The sequence below is a fragment of the Gracilinanus agilis genome, chromosome 2 (genome assembly GCF_016433145.1).
Source record: "Gracilinanus agilis isolate LMUSP501 chromosome 2, AgileGrace, whole genome shotgun sequence".
NCBI classification, from domain to species: Eukaryota; Metazoa; Chordata; class Mammalia; order Didelphimorphia; family Didelphidae; genus Gracilinanus; species Gracilinanus agilis.
The window spans coordinates 463425339-463442190 of NC_058131.1; the positions used below are offsets into that span (position 1 = coordinate 463425339).

The 16852-nt window shown below is 36.5% G+C and overlaps 1 protein-coding gene across 1 annotated transcript in view; it reads right to left on the bottom strand.

Moving 5' to 3' along the window:
• SYNE2 (spectrin repeat containing nuclear envelope protein 2) overlaps nucleotides 1-16852 on the bottom strand; it is a 419774-nt gene that overhangs the window by 304088 nt on the left and 98834 nt on the right. The window contains exons 4-9 of the mRNA XM_044664857.1: nucleotides 9047-9108; nucleotides 8132-8227; nucleotides 7953-8030; nucleotides 7768-7860; nucleotides 6158-6339; nucleotides 4973-5169 (exon numbers count right to left, since the gene is read on the bottom strand). Coding sequence (XP_044520792.1) covers nucleotides 4973-5169; nucleotides 6158-6339; nucleotides 7768-7860; nucleotides 7953-8030; nucleotides 8132-8227; nucleotides 9047-9108 — 708 coding nt within the window. The remainder of the gene's footprint in view (nucleotides 1-4972; nucleotides 5170-6157; nucleotides 6340-7767; nucleotides 7861-7952; nucleotides 8031-8131; nucleotides 8228-9046; nucleotides 9109-16852) is intronic.

Here is a 16852-nt window from a genome sequence, read left to right on the forward strand (position 1 = left end):
ACATCCTAATATGAAATAGGTAGCCAGATCCCTTACAATACGATAGCAAGATGAAAGAAGGGTTTGAATGTAAGATGTAGGAAAAGTAGTCAAAGTAAGGGACACCAGGCATAGCAGGAAAGGCTTGACCAGTTAAAGGCCATTATGAGGCTACTGAACCCTTAAAGGAAAAACAGAGGGTAGAGAACAGAGGAAACAAGGCTAAAAAGGTACCTAAAACAAGCTCTATCTACTGCACGAAGTTGTACAAGAAGCTGGCTTGCAGGATTATCTTCTGGACATAATAGGCATCCAGGGGTTTTGAGTCACAAAATTTTCACTACTGAAGAAACAAATTTCATTTTGGCCACAGAGCAGGTATCTTTTAAGCATGTAGAACCAATTTACAAATAATACAAGTTCCTTCAGGGAAACAACTATATTTGGTAGAGTTTATAGTGAACCCAGATTCCTCTTCCACATCCTACATGGAATCTCCTACAATAGATATCACCCCTTCTGCCAGATCCAGAATATGTGCTGTGCCTAAGTAAGTAGTGTAGGGAAGAAATGTAGGAATATAAATTAGGGACAGACTGATTTCTAGGATTAGTTAAAGAAAGGGAATTTTAAGATAAGCCCTGGGAGAGAATTCTGGGAAGGAAAAGGAATTGTGGGAGTTTGAACTGAAAATAACTGAACTTACTTGCTTCTTGGTTTTCCACCATTTTCACCTAGAAATAAGGTTGGGGGACTGAGCCCAGGGACTTCCATGTAGAAATCAAGAGAATTAGAATCTTAGAATCTTACTCAAGATAGGGACAAAAGGATTTGGGCATTTATATGTATGGGATAATCTTATTAGGAAAGTACCAAAACATACATAAAAGATTTTTTTAAATTATAATGACCATGGTTACAGAATAACAGAAGCTACAATATCCCTAAGAACTCCTGGGTCTTTTCCCTACATCCTGGAACTAGAAGCATCCAGGACATGCTTGTCTCCTCCAAAAAGAGTATAAGCTTCTTTACTACCTTTTGTTATGAAGATAAGGTGAGATAATGTTCATGAAGTTTTACACATTAAAGCACTATAAATGTTAAAGCACTATATAAATACTAACTATTATTATCATTATTGTTACTATTTTCATTCATTGATCCTCAGTTAGGAGAGGCCTCTGAAGCTATCCTATCCAGCTTAGACATTTCAATCAAATGAAATCAACTAGAATTCAATCCATACTATAAATCATAAGTAATCTTTCGTTCTCCCATCTCTGATGGTTCTTTTGACAGCTTCCATAATCCAGCTTCACATAATCAGAGCATACTAATTACTGAAAAAGAACTAGATCTCAGAGATTAATTATACTAGTTTCACAAGTTTACTCCTTTTTGAAACTACAAATGATGTATGCAGGTAGACATATCAACAAACTTACAAAAATATTTAGGTCAAGAGATGACTCATACATTCACAAGTGACTATGGTATTTAGATTACATCAGTAACTAATGTTGCATTTAAATGACTGAGTTAACTGGTCCTCACACTGTGTTCATTGTAGTAAACCTAGGACTATCATTCACACAATGAGAAAATTACCTCTATTAGACTATTTCATTAGTTTCTTAATTGTCTTAAGATACAAAAATATTAAATTGTTTTATGCTAATGAATATTTAGAGAGCCTGACTGTGGAGAACAAGCAATAGAAATGAGGAATTAGACAGAAAAAGAGAGAAATACAAAGAAGAGGGAAGGAAGACAGGCAAGAAGAAGAAAAGCAGAAGAGAGAAAACAATGAGGAAGAAAAAATAATATCACTTAGAGGAAAATTTGTGGTAAAAATACTAAATAGTAGATTACAAAAAAATCAACAAAATGGATAAAAAGAAACACTATCCCCTGAACAGGACAACCTTGAAAATGGTTTCATTTTAAAGATCTAGAGGGGAAGATAGAAAATGAAGTAAAAAATAGAAAATTATTTTCCAGTGTTTCACAGATTACCAATAACTGAGTTGAATGTATATCCCTAGTATCTGGACTCCATTTTATTCCCAATTTACATTTACTATGTAAATTTATATAGAGAAATCACTAACCCTGATTTAAGCCTAAATTTCAACATTATTCTTTAGCCATTCTCCTCATCCAAAGCCATCCCCCTCAATGTATGCCCCTACTTCCATAACTTTACATCTTCTCCAGCTAATTGTCCCCTGTTATCTCCCCTCTAATCTTCAACTTCTCCCTTTATGTTTTTCTCAACCCTTTGACCTACAAACTGCATGGCTCCTTCAAACTTTAAAATTGTCCTAGACTCTTCCATAACTTTAAGTTCTCATCCTATTGTTCTCTTCTTTTTCATAGCCAAACTCTTAGAAAAAGCTGTATATGCTCATTATCCCCACTTCATCCCGTCCCACTTATTTCTTATTCTCTTGAGATCCAGCTTCCAGCTTCATCACTTAACAAAGATGCTTCTCTCTAAAGTTACCAATGCTCTCTTGTCAAATATGAAGCCTTTATCTCAATTTTTATGCATACTGACCTCTATATTTGATACTGTTGACCATCTTTTCCTTTCTGTTTAAATGATAATGCTTTCTCTTAGTTCTTCTGCTCTTGCCAGACCATTCCTTACTTTCCATTGCCAGATTATTATCCAAATTACATAACTAAATTGTGTATGTATATACCAAGGCTCTCTCTGCCTGTTCTATATATAACTTCATTAGCTCCCTTGGGTTTAATTATCATCTCTATGTAGATATATTGATAAACTATTGATTAGATGAATTATTCACCAACATGATGTCAAAATTTTATGGATAACATGGTCCTAAGGTTTCACCTTTCACCCATCAGATTGGAAAGATGGCAAACAAATGAAAATGCCACCTCACAATGATGACTCATACTGAGCTTGCAACTCATCCTTCTATCCAAAGTTTCTTCAGAATTCAGCTCCCTGTCAAATCATAGTTTGTAGGAATAACATTTATTTTCATATAATTAGAATGGTCCCATTAATAAGGCAAGAAGGTTGTCCTTGGGATTTGGCTGGTCCAGAATGATAAGGGTATTAAAAACTTCTACCTATAGGGAGTTCATGTCCTTAAGTATAGCAGAGTTCTAACTGCCCTGTGAAATTGCTTCCTAAGCCAGCATAGATCCCCAAGAGAATTCAAAGTTGAAAGGAGCATGCTGTACCTGCTTTTATTTATTATAAAAGTCATTTTTATTTATAATGTGTTTCAAAAGTGTTTCATTGAATTCCAGTCCTGAGCCTAATTCTCTGGACTGGTCTGGTCTGTACCAATTCTGTCACAAAACACCAAGTATGCCTCCCCACTCATGTACTTGTGAAGTTGATTTTTTGCATTTAAGTGTAAGATTTTTCCATTTATCAATATTGAATTCCATCTTGTAAGACTCAGCTCAATGCCCTAAAGCAGCAGTATCTAATTCAAATGGAAATAGAGGCCATTAAGCCATACATAAGTATTCCTACAGGGCACACATTGACTTAGAAAACTACATAATAATATATCCGTGGTTTATTACATTTTTATTTTTTTTATAAAATATTTCCCAAATATATTTTAATCTGGGTCAAACCATACTCAGGAATGTTGTGGGCTTCATGTAGCTCATGAACTTTGTTTTTGAAAGCTTTGTTCTAGACCTGTGTTGGCGAACCTATGGCACGTGTGCTGGAGCATGCCAGAAGGGGCCGCTTCCTTCCCTTTCTCCACACGTGCCTCAGGACATTTCTCACATCACCCACTCCCAATGGGAGCGCTTCCTCCCTCCCTTATCTGATGTAAGGAAGGAAGCTCACATGCCACATTGGAGGTACAATTTGGGCACTCAGTCTCTAAAAGGTTCACCATCATTGCTCTAGACCAGAGATGGGCAAACTTTTTAAAGAGGGGGCCAAAAGAAAGGAAATGCTCATCTGTCAATCTGTTTCTAAGGCAACTCTTTCGAAGTTTCATTGTATTGTATCTTACTCATTGTATTCGTCAGATTAGGAATAATGTTGCGCTGCCAGATAGAACATTTCAGGGGGCCACATCTGACCCATGGGCTGTAGTTTGCCCATCACTACTCTAGACCATTGGAACCTTTTGGATCTTGACCCACTTACCCAGTGTGATAACTATCCCTCCTAATTTTGAGTTATTTCCAAGTTTAATATTAATAAGCATGTCATCTATCCAATATGAAAGAACTCTAGTTATAAGACCCTAAAATTACTGAAGTTTAAAAGCCCATGGTAGGGGTAGTAGGTAGCACAGTAGATAGAGCACCAGGCCTAGAGTCAGGAAGACCTGGGTTCAAGTCTGGCCTCATACAATTCCTAGCTGTGTGAACCTAGGCAAGTCACTTAACCCCAATTGCCTGACCATTTCTACTCTTCTGCCTTTGAACTGATATTAAGATAAAAGATAAAGATTATTGAGGTTTTTTTAAAACCTTTACTTTCTGTCTTAGAACCAGTTGGTTCTAAGGTTCTAAGGCAGAAGAGCAGTAAGGGGTAGGTAATGGGGGTTAAGTGACTTTCCTAGGGTCATAAAGCTAGGAAGTGTCTGGGGACATATTTGAACCCAGGACTTCCTGTCTATAGGCCTGGCTCTCAATCCACTGAGCCACGTAGCTGCCCCCCCCTGTTGTTTTTGTTTTTGTTTTTTAAAAACCCATGGAACTACTGACTTATATTATGAACATCAGTAAACAGTTCAAGTGAATCACCCTAGCTTTCATAAATATTATTTCTGATATTTCTCTTAAATTATGAGTGACTTGGCTATGCTATTCATGAGGACTGTCAACTAAGACATGGAAGGGGTATCATCTATGTGGGTATATGGAGTTCTGTACCATGAGTAAAGACTTCTTATAATTAGCTTTATGCTTTACCTCAAAAAAATTATAAAAAAAGAATTATAGGATGATAAAGAGAGAGATCATTTACCTTCTGGATCCAATAGTCTAGGGATGTTTAGTTCGAGTTCTGCAATCCTGAATGCTTCTTTTAGATTGTCTTTGCTGGATCTATCCTTTACACTATCCATATCAATTAGGTCTGGTCTCACAGCGTGAATGACAGCCAAAAAAGCCATACCATTTCTCCAGCTTGATTTAAAATCTGTAACATTCACAGATCCATGCCTATCCCAAATAGAAAAGAAAATTTAAAAAAAAAAAAAGAATTTTAACAAAACTCTATCAGAAACTTTCCCAATCTAATCAACAGTAAATTAAATAAACAATTATGTTACTATTCACAGAATAACATAAATCATCTCTATTTCAGCTTTCTCAATCCAAGTGAGAGGTTGGATGAGGCTCAGGATCAATCAACAATTAATAAATATTTATTAAATCCCTACTGTGTGCCAGATACTTTGCTAAGGGCTGGGAAAACAAAAAGGAGCAAAAGATAATCCCTGCCTTCAAGGAATGCACACAAAATTCTGTTGTAGGATGGGCCTGACTCCAGCCAGTCTCCTGGTAATATAAGTCCCAATATTTAAATTAAATGCAGCACTTGTTGGTGACTCAATAAGTAATAAAAGGAGGTTTACTTAACCATAACACAGAAAGGATGCTCACCAATGATACACTACCACCACATAGAAATAACTTGCCCAGTTGAAGCAGGTGTTATGGCTGGTGGGACAAGCCTAAGGATGAAAGACCCCAATTCTAGATGGGTGGGCTTATTGATGTCTTTAGGGGACCAGGAAGCCATGGTCAAACTGGAATCAAGGCCACCAGGAAGACCCAGGAATCCAGGAAATCTAGTTTGAGTCCTAGAGGAAGGACTCAAACCTTTTAGGGAAAGACTAGCCTCTTCCTGTCTAATTCTGGTCCAAACTCACTAGGACAAAGTGTAAAGTCTGCCACCTAATTTCTGGAAATTCTTTCACTCATCAAGAAAGAAATAAGGCTCCCTAAGCACAGATCAAGATGAATAGAAGGGCAGCATGGTCGATAAAAGAAAAACCTAGAACATTCTCATTATATGGCAGAAGACTCTACCTCCATGAAGGATGCTCTTAGTCACCTTCACACTTCAACCTGGAGGAGCTGTAAATAAGGCTGAGCTTGGACCAGGAGCCACAGTAATTATACCAGGTGATAGAAAACAACTTACATGGCACATTGTTCCTGGGCCCATAAAAGAAGGGCCTTTTTGGCTGACATCTTCCATCTAGCCTGTGCTTTGGAGCGCTTCTTAGGTGGAGGACCTGAAGCTGGAGACAAGTCCACAACACTCACACAATCCAAAGAAGGTTGATTGTAATTGCAAGAAAGAGTCCAAGCCACTTCTTCAATCTAAGGAAGGGAGAAACGGAGGTTAATAGCAATTAACCTCTGTGTCTTCACCTAGTAAAGGCTTAATGTTATTTTTGTTTAATGAACAAATGGGCTGAAAATTTTAAACTGGGAGAAACTGAAGAGTGTTATAAAATCAACTCTACATCAATCAAGGAAGACCCGAATTTAAATTCAGCCTCAGATCTTTCCTAAATATGTGACCCTAGATAAGTCACTTAACCCTGTTTGCTTCAGTTTCCTCATCTGTTAAAAGATCTAGAGAAGGACATCGCAAACCACTCTAGTATCTTTGCCAAGAAAACGCCAAATAGTGTGAAGAATCAGGCACAGATGAAATGACTGAAAAATAACATATCAAGAGTGAGCCAGACAATGGGAAAAAAGTATTAGAAAGCTGAAGCAGGGCCAAGGTGCTCTCTGTTTGTTTATTTCTTTCCAGAGCAGACTTGGTATATCTCTATTCTAGAATCACCAAGAAATTATAAAACTCATTCACTTTTGAGTAGTTGCAGAGTAATGAAGTCAAGCAAATTCATTAGGTTTATCATAGACTGAGCACCAACCTCTAGCCTAAATTTTTTTATGTCATGGACCCCTGTGGTAGTCTTGTGAAGTATATGAATTCTTTCTCAGAATGCATAAAATAGAATTCAAAGAATTATAAAGGAAGCCAAAATTTTACTAAAATAAAATAATTGTCATCTTATCCATTTTCATGGACCTCCTGAAATCTATGTACAGATACTCTTCCCAAGTGGGTTTAATGTATAGACCCCAGAATAAGAAGACCTGCTCTAGCCTGAAGATATCTGTGGGCCTTTGTGCCCAATGTTATTATATATATATATATGTATGTATCATAATATTTAAAGTGTTTTTTTAATTAACCCCTGCCTTCTGTCTTAGAATCACTGGGTTGATATGAACCAAATATTATATAAATGATTGTTTATTGTTGTTATTGGGCAGCTAAGTGGAATAATGGATAGTATGATAGTCTTGAAATAAGAAAACTTTATCTTCATGATTTCAAATCTGGCATCAGATACTCACTAGCCTGTGTGACTCTGGGCAAGTTACTTAACCCTGTTTGCCTTAGTTTCATCCTCTATAAAATGAACTGGAGAAGCATAGGCAAACCATTCTAGTATCTCTGCCAAGAAAACTCCAAATGTGGTCACAAAGAAATGGACATGCCCGAAATGACTGAAAAACAAACAAAATTACTATATATATTATCATTATTATTAGTAACTTTAAAATATTTATTACACCTTTGCTTAAGTGTGAGGACTTGTTTTCAGAAGTTAAGTGTGAGGACTATGTTTTCAGAAGTTTTAGTGTAGATTCAGATTCTTTTTATTTTATTTCATAAAAACTATTATTGAAGGGAGATATATTGTTCCATACAACCAAAGTACTTACATGAAAGTGTAATATAATCGTCCAAATTAGACCAAGAATAATAGATGGGTTTCCTTCTACAATATCAGTTACATGGATATTTATGAGCTTGATCTGGAAAAAGAGAAGCACAGGTTAAAAGAAGAAACTATCCCCCAGCATGAATTTCTTCCCATTATTATGTTTTATTTTAAATTTACACTCACTGATTGTTTCTTCAAAAATGTCAAAGCATGTTCTATGTTGCTTCTGCACTGAAAGGTATTAGATCCTTTCTCTCGAGCCTATCAGTTTCAAAGGAAATGTCATTCACAAATATGAAAGATTTTCTGTCTTGAAAAAAAAAAGTCAACCAAAAAATTTCAATTACTATTGAAAACCTTACCAACTGTTGGCCTGAAAGTACTTCCAAAAGATCCAGAAGAACCTGTCCCTTTTTAATATCTGTGAAAAGATCTGTTATGACCGAGGGAGGGTTATGCTGAAAAACAAGGTTTGGAAAATTGTTACTTGAACTTTTCAGTTTGAAAATCAACATCTTTCAGAATCAGGGACAGGGGGTGGTGGTGGTAGAAATTAAGTAGCTATTTAACAAGGAATCATTTTCTACTTATTTTAGTTTTTTTAAAAAGTTTCAAGTCAACAGAAGGTAACAAATCAAATAAAGAAACTCCTTTCAAGAACAGAGCTTGCATTGACTATGGGGAAAAATATATACTTTTATGCCAGTAAAGACCTAGAGTCATATTTATTCATATATTCATGAAAAAAGAATGATATGCAGTGCTTCCAAACTCCTTTTGGAATTAGAATAATAACACAAGATAGGTACACAGGGAGAAAGTGGCATGTAGAAAATCTGCATTCCATTTCACTATGATGGGATCTAGAGGGAAAAAACTACAACTTAAAACATTTTAATGTCACTATTTGTCAGGGCCAAATGGCCAGGATAATTCCTTAAAAGATTTTTTCCACTTATAAATTGAAATCTAGATATTTTTCTTTATTCTTTCACAAATAGTAGGGTAAGTGCTATACACTCTGTCCTCTCTCCTTTCCCAACTCCTCCTCCCTCAATCTGATCATGAATCACTTTCCTCTTATGCTAAAAAGAGCAGAAAAGTTGATGAAAGATCTCTGTCATAGTCACTTCAGCACCTTTTGTCAAACAAAGGCACACCACAACCTGTCATCCAATCAGTTTTTAGAAATCTTGTTCACAGAGCAAACAGGATGATAAAACATAAAAAGCCCCTCAGGATTCAGTTTCTTATTTATTTTGACTTTTATTGCTCACCTTTGCCAACTGTGAATTTATCCAGCAAGTAAAGGTTTTCTTCTGGGTGTACTCTTGTTCAGCTATAAGTTAAAAGGAAAAAACAGCAATTAAAAAGTGAATTGGAGGGGGCAGCTGGGTAGCTCAGTGGATTGAGAGCCAGGCCTAGAGACGGGAGATCCTATGTTCAAGTCTGGCCTCAGACACTTCCCAGCTGTGTGACCCTGGGCAAGTCACTTGACCTCCATTGCCTAGCCCTTACCACTCTTCTAAGCCTTGGCTCCAAGACAGAAGGTAAGGGTTTTAAAAAAAAACGAATAGGAAACTTACTAAAATTTTGACAAAACCAGTCTACACACTTTTTTAACTATCATAAAACTTCAAAGTCATGCCATTTCTAGATTTTACCTGATCCTAAAAGAGACAAAGAAAGTATTACAGAAAGACAGTGAATGGTTTTCAGAAAAAAAAAATAGCTGTTTAAAAAATCAAGATTTGGTGAATGATAATGGTTTTTATAAATATATTCATAATGTCATGGAATAGTTGCAATTAAAATTTTTTTAAATTTCTATCTATCCACAGTTTGTCTGTGGGAACATGACTCTATGAATAGAATTTGATTAACTGAACAACATGAAAAAATATTTTATTTAACACAACTCCTTTTCAATTTTTAAATATCAAGAATCTAATATTTGTTCAGATAAGATGGCTGTCTGAATGGAATGCCAGCTTCTACACACCTAATATAGAAAAAACCTAAAAGCAATACCATCCCCAATTAGGATCAAGAAATCCAATGAGAAAATATACTAAAAATCTTCATCCACACAATAACCGAACAAAAAGGTGGTCAGAAGACCATAGGCAATTGCAAAAGAATACCCATCAGAAAGCCAACATTGATGGAAGCCTCCCAGTATACAAGAGGCAGTCCAGAGATACCTATAGTTAACAAGGTTCTGTAAATAAAGGTAACAAGTGCAGAGAATTTCCATCATAAAGCTCTAGGGTGATCAAAAATCCACCATTAAGGTCTTGAAAGTGACTGGCAGAAGCAATGATCAGTCCTAGAATGACATTAACCATTTGGGAAATGGCAATAAGCAGTTCTGGCATAGTAGGTGACAGAGGTTACAAGGACTATATCTTTTTGTTTTCAGATGTTACAGAGGACCCTAAAAATCCAGGGCTCTGAATCTCAGAGATCCAGGGATACCTAAAACCTACCAGCAGTCTTAGCATAGAGACAACCCAGGAGGTAGATGCAAATGCAGGAACCCAGATGACCTGGGTCAAAGCCAAGCAGAGGCAACCATCTCATTTGGGTATAGAAAGAGAACAAATGGCTTAGAAGGGAAAGAAGCAAACCTTACCCAACAAATGAACTTTGTGAATAGAGAAATCAAAGGCACTATGAGACAAAACAAAAAGATTGAAAAAATGAAATAAAATGTAAGGTATCTACTATTTTTAAAAATTCACCTAGAAAATAGGTCAAGGAGAACTAATTTAAGAATTATCATACTTCCTTAATAAATAAAAATTATGAAGATTTATTATTACCAAAGGGCAAAGTGAAACTAGAAAGAATCCACTCTTTACTTCCTAACACCTTAAAGAAAAAGTAACAGGAATGTTATAACCAAAATTAGAGGCTCTAGGTAATAAAATAAAAATTAAAATTCCACAAAAATAGACCAAAAGAAAGACTTCAAATACCATGGTATTTGGATCCACAGTAAAGATCACATAAAACTTGGCAGCAAGAATGTAATGGACCTCTGTACCAGCAGCAATACAATGACCCAGGACAATTCTGAGGGATTTATGGTAAAGAACGCTACCCACATTCAGAGGAAGGACTGCAGGAGAGGAAACATATAAGAAAAACAACTGCTTGAACACATGGGTCGGGGTGGGCATGATTGAGGGTGTGGACTCGAAACTACCACACCAATGCAACTACCAACAATTTGGAAATTGGTCTTGATCAAGGACATATGACAAAACTAGTGGAAATGCGCATCGGCCATGGGTGGGGGGAGTGCGGGGGGGGGGGGTGAAGGGGAAAGGAGGAGCACGAATCATGTAACCATGTTAAAAATGAATATTAATAAATGTTAAAAAGAAAAAAAAAACTTGGCAGCAAGCACTACAAAGAATTTAAAATTTTTTAAATACAGTATTCCAAAAGGCAAGAGATATATAAGTTTACAAGCAAGAATAACTTACTCTAAAAGCTGAGTATAAGCTTATTGGGGGCGGGGGTAAAGGGGATAATAAACCTTTTGTGGAACTTAATCAAGATTTTTCAAGCATTCTTGAACAAAAGAGCAAAGCTTAAATCGAAATTTTGAAATGCAAACACAAGTGTCAAGAGAAATGAGAAAGATAATTTTTTTAATAATTGGAAAGCTTCAGACAATGTTGCTAATAAATATTCTAATCGAAAGAGAAGAAACAAGTGTTTCTTCAGAACTTTAATGTTTTCAAAGGGCCCTAAAGGAGTTAAATAAGAAAAATGGTATCTAAAAATAGGTTGACTATTCTGATATTTAAGAGGATAAACAAAAAGGTTAGAATCACAAAAGAGGTAAGGGATAAGAGGAATACACTACTGTAAAAATGAGGGGAAAGGAGGCAGAACTTATTTCTTGTTATCAGATATATACAAATAATAGCAGGCAAGCACAGAAGGAGTGAGGTGAACAGGAATTGGATCAACCTCAGTCTTATTTGAAATCTACTAAAGGAGGTTGAATGCATACTTACACACATACACATATACATCAACAAGATTTTAGCACAGTAATACATCAAACTCAACAGGGAAATAGTCAAGTAAAGGAAAAGGTAGCCTTAAGAGGAAAGGAAATATCAGGTAGAGAATAGTTGTAAGCAAAACAAACCAGCTTCAAAGAGTGAGGTCTGATGGTCAAATTAAAAGGAAAAAAAAGAAAGAATTGGCAGGAACCAATGATGGTCAAAAGGAAAAGAGGAGGATCAGCAGAACCAAAGTACATGACCTCAGATATAAATCACTAGTGATAATCGCATTCCTTCTCTTTCATCATTTTCTTAGTAAAGTGTGGAGTGGGGCACTAAGAAAGGAAACTCTAACTGGGAAAAAAGTCTTTGCCCCAAGTTTTTCTGATAAAGGCTTGATATCCAAAATATATAAGGAACTGATACAACTGTATAGAAACAAGAATGATTCCCTAGTTGATGAATATCAAAGAATACAAACAGGCAATTCTCAAAGTTAAGTCCAAGCTATCAAAAGCTATATAAATATTTCTAAGTAAAAACAATTACTATAAGAGGAGGATCTCACAGACCTCAACTCCAGTTAATGTAACTAATTCTAATACCTTCATCAGGTTAAAAAAAATCTCTTCAACTGAATTATAGGATCAATCAATGTATAAACTAGTTTTAATAATTCCTAGATGCTTCTAATGAATAATTAATCAATCAATCACAGATATAAAGCTTTTGGAAAATGAAGGACCATTAGATAAAATACAGTGATGAAATATACTGAGACTGGCTGAAGGAATTATCACATCTTTGGGTCTATATCAAAGAACAAGATTCCAGCAGAAGCAACCAAGTACAACTTCATAAAGCTTTGAGAGCACTTTGTGGAGATAGATTCTTGTGCCTATACTAGAAGGCAGCAAGGGATAATGGAGAGGAGTGTATGTGGAAGGGGTAGGGGAATAGTATACTCAAAAGTACATGAGCTCCAGTCCTGCATCATGAACTATTAGACATTTTGAATTGGATGTCCTGTATGTATCTCAAACTCAACATGCTCTTCCCCAAACCAATCCCTCTTCTGAACTTTCTTGTTACAGTCAAATGTATCACCATGCTTCCAATCAAAAAGAGCATCTCTGCTCTTATGCTAGTCTTATTCTCATGCAATCCACATAAATTGTTGGTTGCAAAATCTTATTTGGGGTTTTTCCTTAATACCTCTCCCATATATCCCTTCCTCTCTATTCACAATGCCAGCCCCATCATAGTTTAGGCCCTCTCAAATATGGTCTTGCTATCTCTAGCTTCTTTTTCCACACAGTAGAAAATAGATTTTCCTAAAGCACAGGTCTAATAATGTTGAACATAGCTGCCTCCTCCAATACACACTAGTTGGTCCTTATTATCTCTTAGATCAAATATTAATTCATCTATTTAACATTTAAATCTTTTCCCCCTTTCTACTAAAGGCAGCTAGTCAGGAAAACCTGGATTCAAATACAGCCTTGGATATGGTTTTCTTTTTTCTTTAACTTTTACCTTCTGTCTTAAAATCAACACTGTGTATTGATTCGAAGGCAGAAGAGTGGCAAGGGCTAGACAATAAAGGTTAAGTGACTTGCCCATGGTCACACAGCTAGGAAATAGCTGAGGCTAGGTTTGAATGCAGGACCTCTCATTTCTAGTCTCTCAATCCACTGACCCACCTAGCTACCTCCCTTCAAATACTTTCTAACTGCATGATCCAGGAAAAGTCACTTAACTTCTATTTGCCTTGATTTCCTCATCTGTGAAATGGGGATAATAAGAGCATCTACTACCTCCCAGAGTTGTTGTGAGGATCAAATGAGATAATAATTTACTGTGTTTAGCAGAGTGCCTGGAACCTTGAAAACATTATTTAAATATAAGCTATTATTAACATTAGTTCATATAGGAATATAATGGCACCTCTCACTCAGGGATGTTATGAGAATTAAATGAGATCATAATTGTAAAATGCTTAGCACAAAGCCTTGCACCTAGCAAGCAATATTTAAATGTTGTTGTTCAGCCATGTCAGACGCTTTGTGGTCTCATTTGGGGTTTTCATGGCAAAGGTATCGGAGTGGTTTGCCATTCCTTCTCTAGCTCATTTTACAGATGAGGAAACTGAGGCAAATAGTTACGGGACCTGCCCAGGGTCAGATAACTAGTTAGTGTCTGAAGTCAAATTTGAACTCAGGGAAATGAGTCTTTCTGATGTCAGGCATGACACCCTTGGGATTCACCACGCCACCTAGCCGCGCCATATAAATGTTAACTTCTACTACTACTACTACTACTACTACTACTACTACTACTGCTACTGCTACTGCTACTGCTACTGCTACTGCTACTGCTACTGCTACTACTGCTACTACTGCTACTACTGCTACTACTACTACTACTACTGCTACTACTGCTACTACTGCTACTACTACTACTACTACTGCTACTACTGCTACTACTGCTACTACTGCTACTACTATTATTATTACCACCTTTCCAAGCTTCTTACACACTGCTCCTCTACTGTCAAGCCATATGAGTCTACTTTTTTTGCACTATGGTAGAACGAAGATTCCTTTCCCCCAAAATAGAGATTTGCTTTCTCTAAAAGGCAACAAAATTATCTCTGGAATTTGATTGGCTCCCGATTCCCTAGGCAGCTTCCTAGTCGCCCAAGGACATTTTTTAAAGTTCCATTCATGTAGAATTGAGGTTCTTCTAACATGGATTTCTGAAGACCACCTGATTCAACATCCCTGCCTTGTTGACCAGTCAGGATTACATATGGACCTGAGGTAGATCTCAGACAGAATAGCTAATTGATACTGTACCCTTAATGCATAAACTTACAGTATTAGGTCAGTGTAAATCTCCTTTTGTTAACTATTCAGTGGCTTTAGAGTACATCATTTTTGTCTCAGCATCAAAACTGAACTGTAACAAAATTAAGATGGCCTCAGACATGCATACATGACATTCATCCCTCATCTCTATGCCTATACACTGGGAGTCCTCTTATGTACTAGAATGTAGTTCCTAGAATGTTCTTCCTCCTCATCACCACCTCTTAGAAGCTCTGGTTTTCTTCAGAACTGAGCACAAGTGCTACTCTATACATAATGTTTTTAATATTCCCAGCTATTAATTTCCTCTGACTAAAAGTTATTTGAATTGAATACCACACATTCGTATATAATAAGTATACATATATACTTTGACTTCCTTAATAGAAGGTAAGCTCCTTGAGGGCAGGGGCTATTTTTTAAACACATACCTTCCATCTTAAAATCAATACTATGTGTTGGTTCCAAAGCAGAATAGTGGTATGGACTAGGCAACGGGGGTTAAGTGACTCACCAGGGTTACAGTTAGGAAGTGTCTGAGGTCAAATTTGAACCTAGGACTTCCTGTCTTGCTTTCAATCCATTGAGCCACCTAGCTGCCCTCTACTATTTTCCTTTTGTCTTTGTATCTCTAATGCTTAGCATTTAGCAATAAAATACAGTAAATAATAAATGATTCAACATTTGATTCAACAATTTTGAATCATAAATTGATTCAATAGGATTTTGGTGTTTACCGTGTATTACATTTACAATGCAAATTATTAAATTTAATATGAATTTAACCTAGTCTGATACTTTTGTAATTCTTACTTTTACTTTTTTTTTTAATTAACATGACTAAATTAATTTAGGTATCCATTGTAACAAATCAAGCAATAAAGGATTTTAGGCTTCCAGGAGAAGAATATCACCTTTCTTATATCAAATGTGAATGCCTCTATCCATAATTAAGTCCATTAAGAGAATGCAAGTAATTATGTAGCATGACAATCTGGTTCCATAATTTAGACTATTAGATGTATGTCTTTGGGGGTATTTGACAGTTTTTTTTTCTATATCTCTATGCAAGTACTAAACCATGCACTGGGGACTCATTGCTTTCCTCAATCAGTAGGAACATTATTCTCCTAACAATGGAGAGAAAGTGTTTTTCCTTTTATTGCATGTTTTCAGGATGAAGTCATATAATGGAATTATATTAACCATGGCTATGACTAAAAGTAGGGGGGAAATCTATTAGTGGATTACCCTCCCTCAAAGTAATAATTTGGTATACTAGCCTTTCTCTAAGGCTTCCCTATGGAGATAACACCGGGTCCTCAAAAGTAATGCCAGAAGAGAACAAGCTCTAGCAAGTCCTCCCCCAATTGGTAAGACTTCGAATACAGATAGGGATTAGAGAAAATCAGTCTGTATAGAGTGAGAAAAGCTGGCTTTGAAGCCTACCTATGCTACTCACTACCAATGTGACTTTTGATAAAATAAGTTCTCTAGGACTCAGTTTCCACATTTTTTAAAGGAGAAAGTTGCACTAAATCATCTAAATATCATCTGGAGATATTGCATATGTGTGTTTTGTACTCACTCTAATAAAGATATATAATAATAATGTATGTAATAATGTACTTTGTATATTTTCTATTATAATTTGTCCTGGTCCCTTCTAACTCTCTATATTATGTGATTTCATGTGTTCAAAAAGGTGTGATTGGGCATTCAAAGAGAAAATGTTGATGTTAACCTAAAATATTTAATGAGAGGCAGCAAGGTAGAATGTATCAGTTTTGAGTCAGGAAGACTTGACTTCATCTCTTGCTAGTGACAGGACAGCAAATCTAGAACCAGCAGGAATCTCAGAGTCCATCTAGTCCAGTGATGGTGAATCTATGGCAGGAGTGCCAAACAAGGCATGTAGAAAACTCTCGGTGGATATGCAGCAGCAGCTCCCCCCCCCGCCCCCCAAGTTGGTTACTAGAAAGGCAGAGGGACTCAGGCAGAGCTGTTCCCCTCCAGATTTCCACCGTGCCTGACAACATTTTTTTCACATCCCCATTCCTCTGCCCAGCAGCTCAATGGGAGCACACAGGGGATAAGGTGGGCAGCTCACAGATGGCAAAGCTGGAGGAGAGCAGAGCACTTGGGCTACTCCCCTCCCTCTCTCTACACTCTCTGAGGACATTCC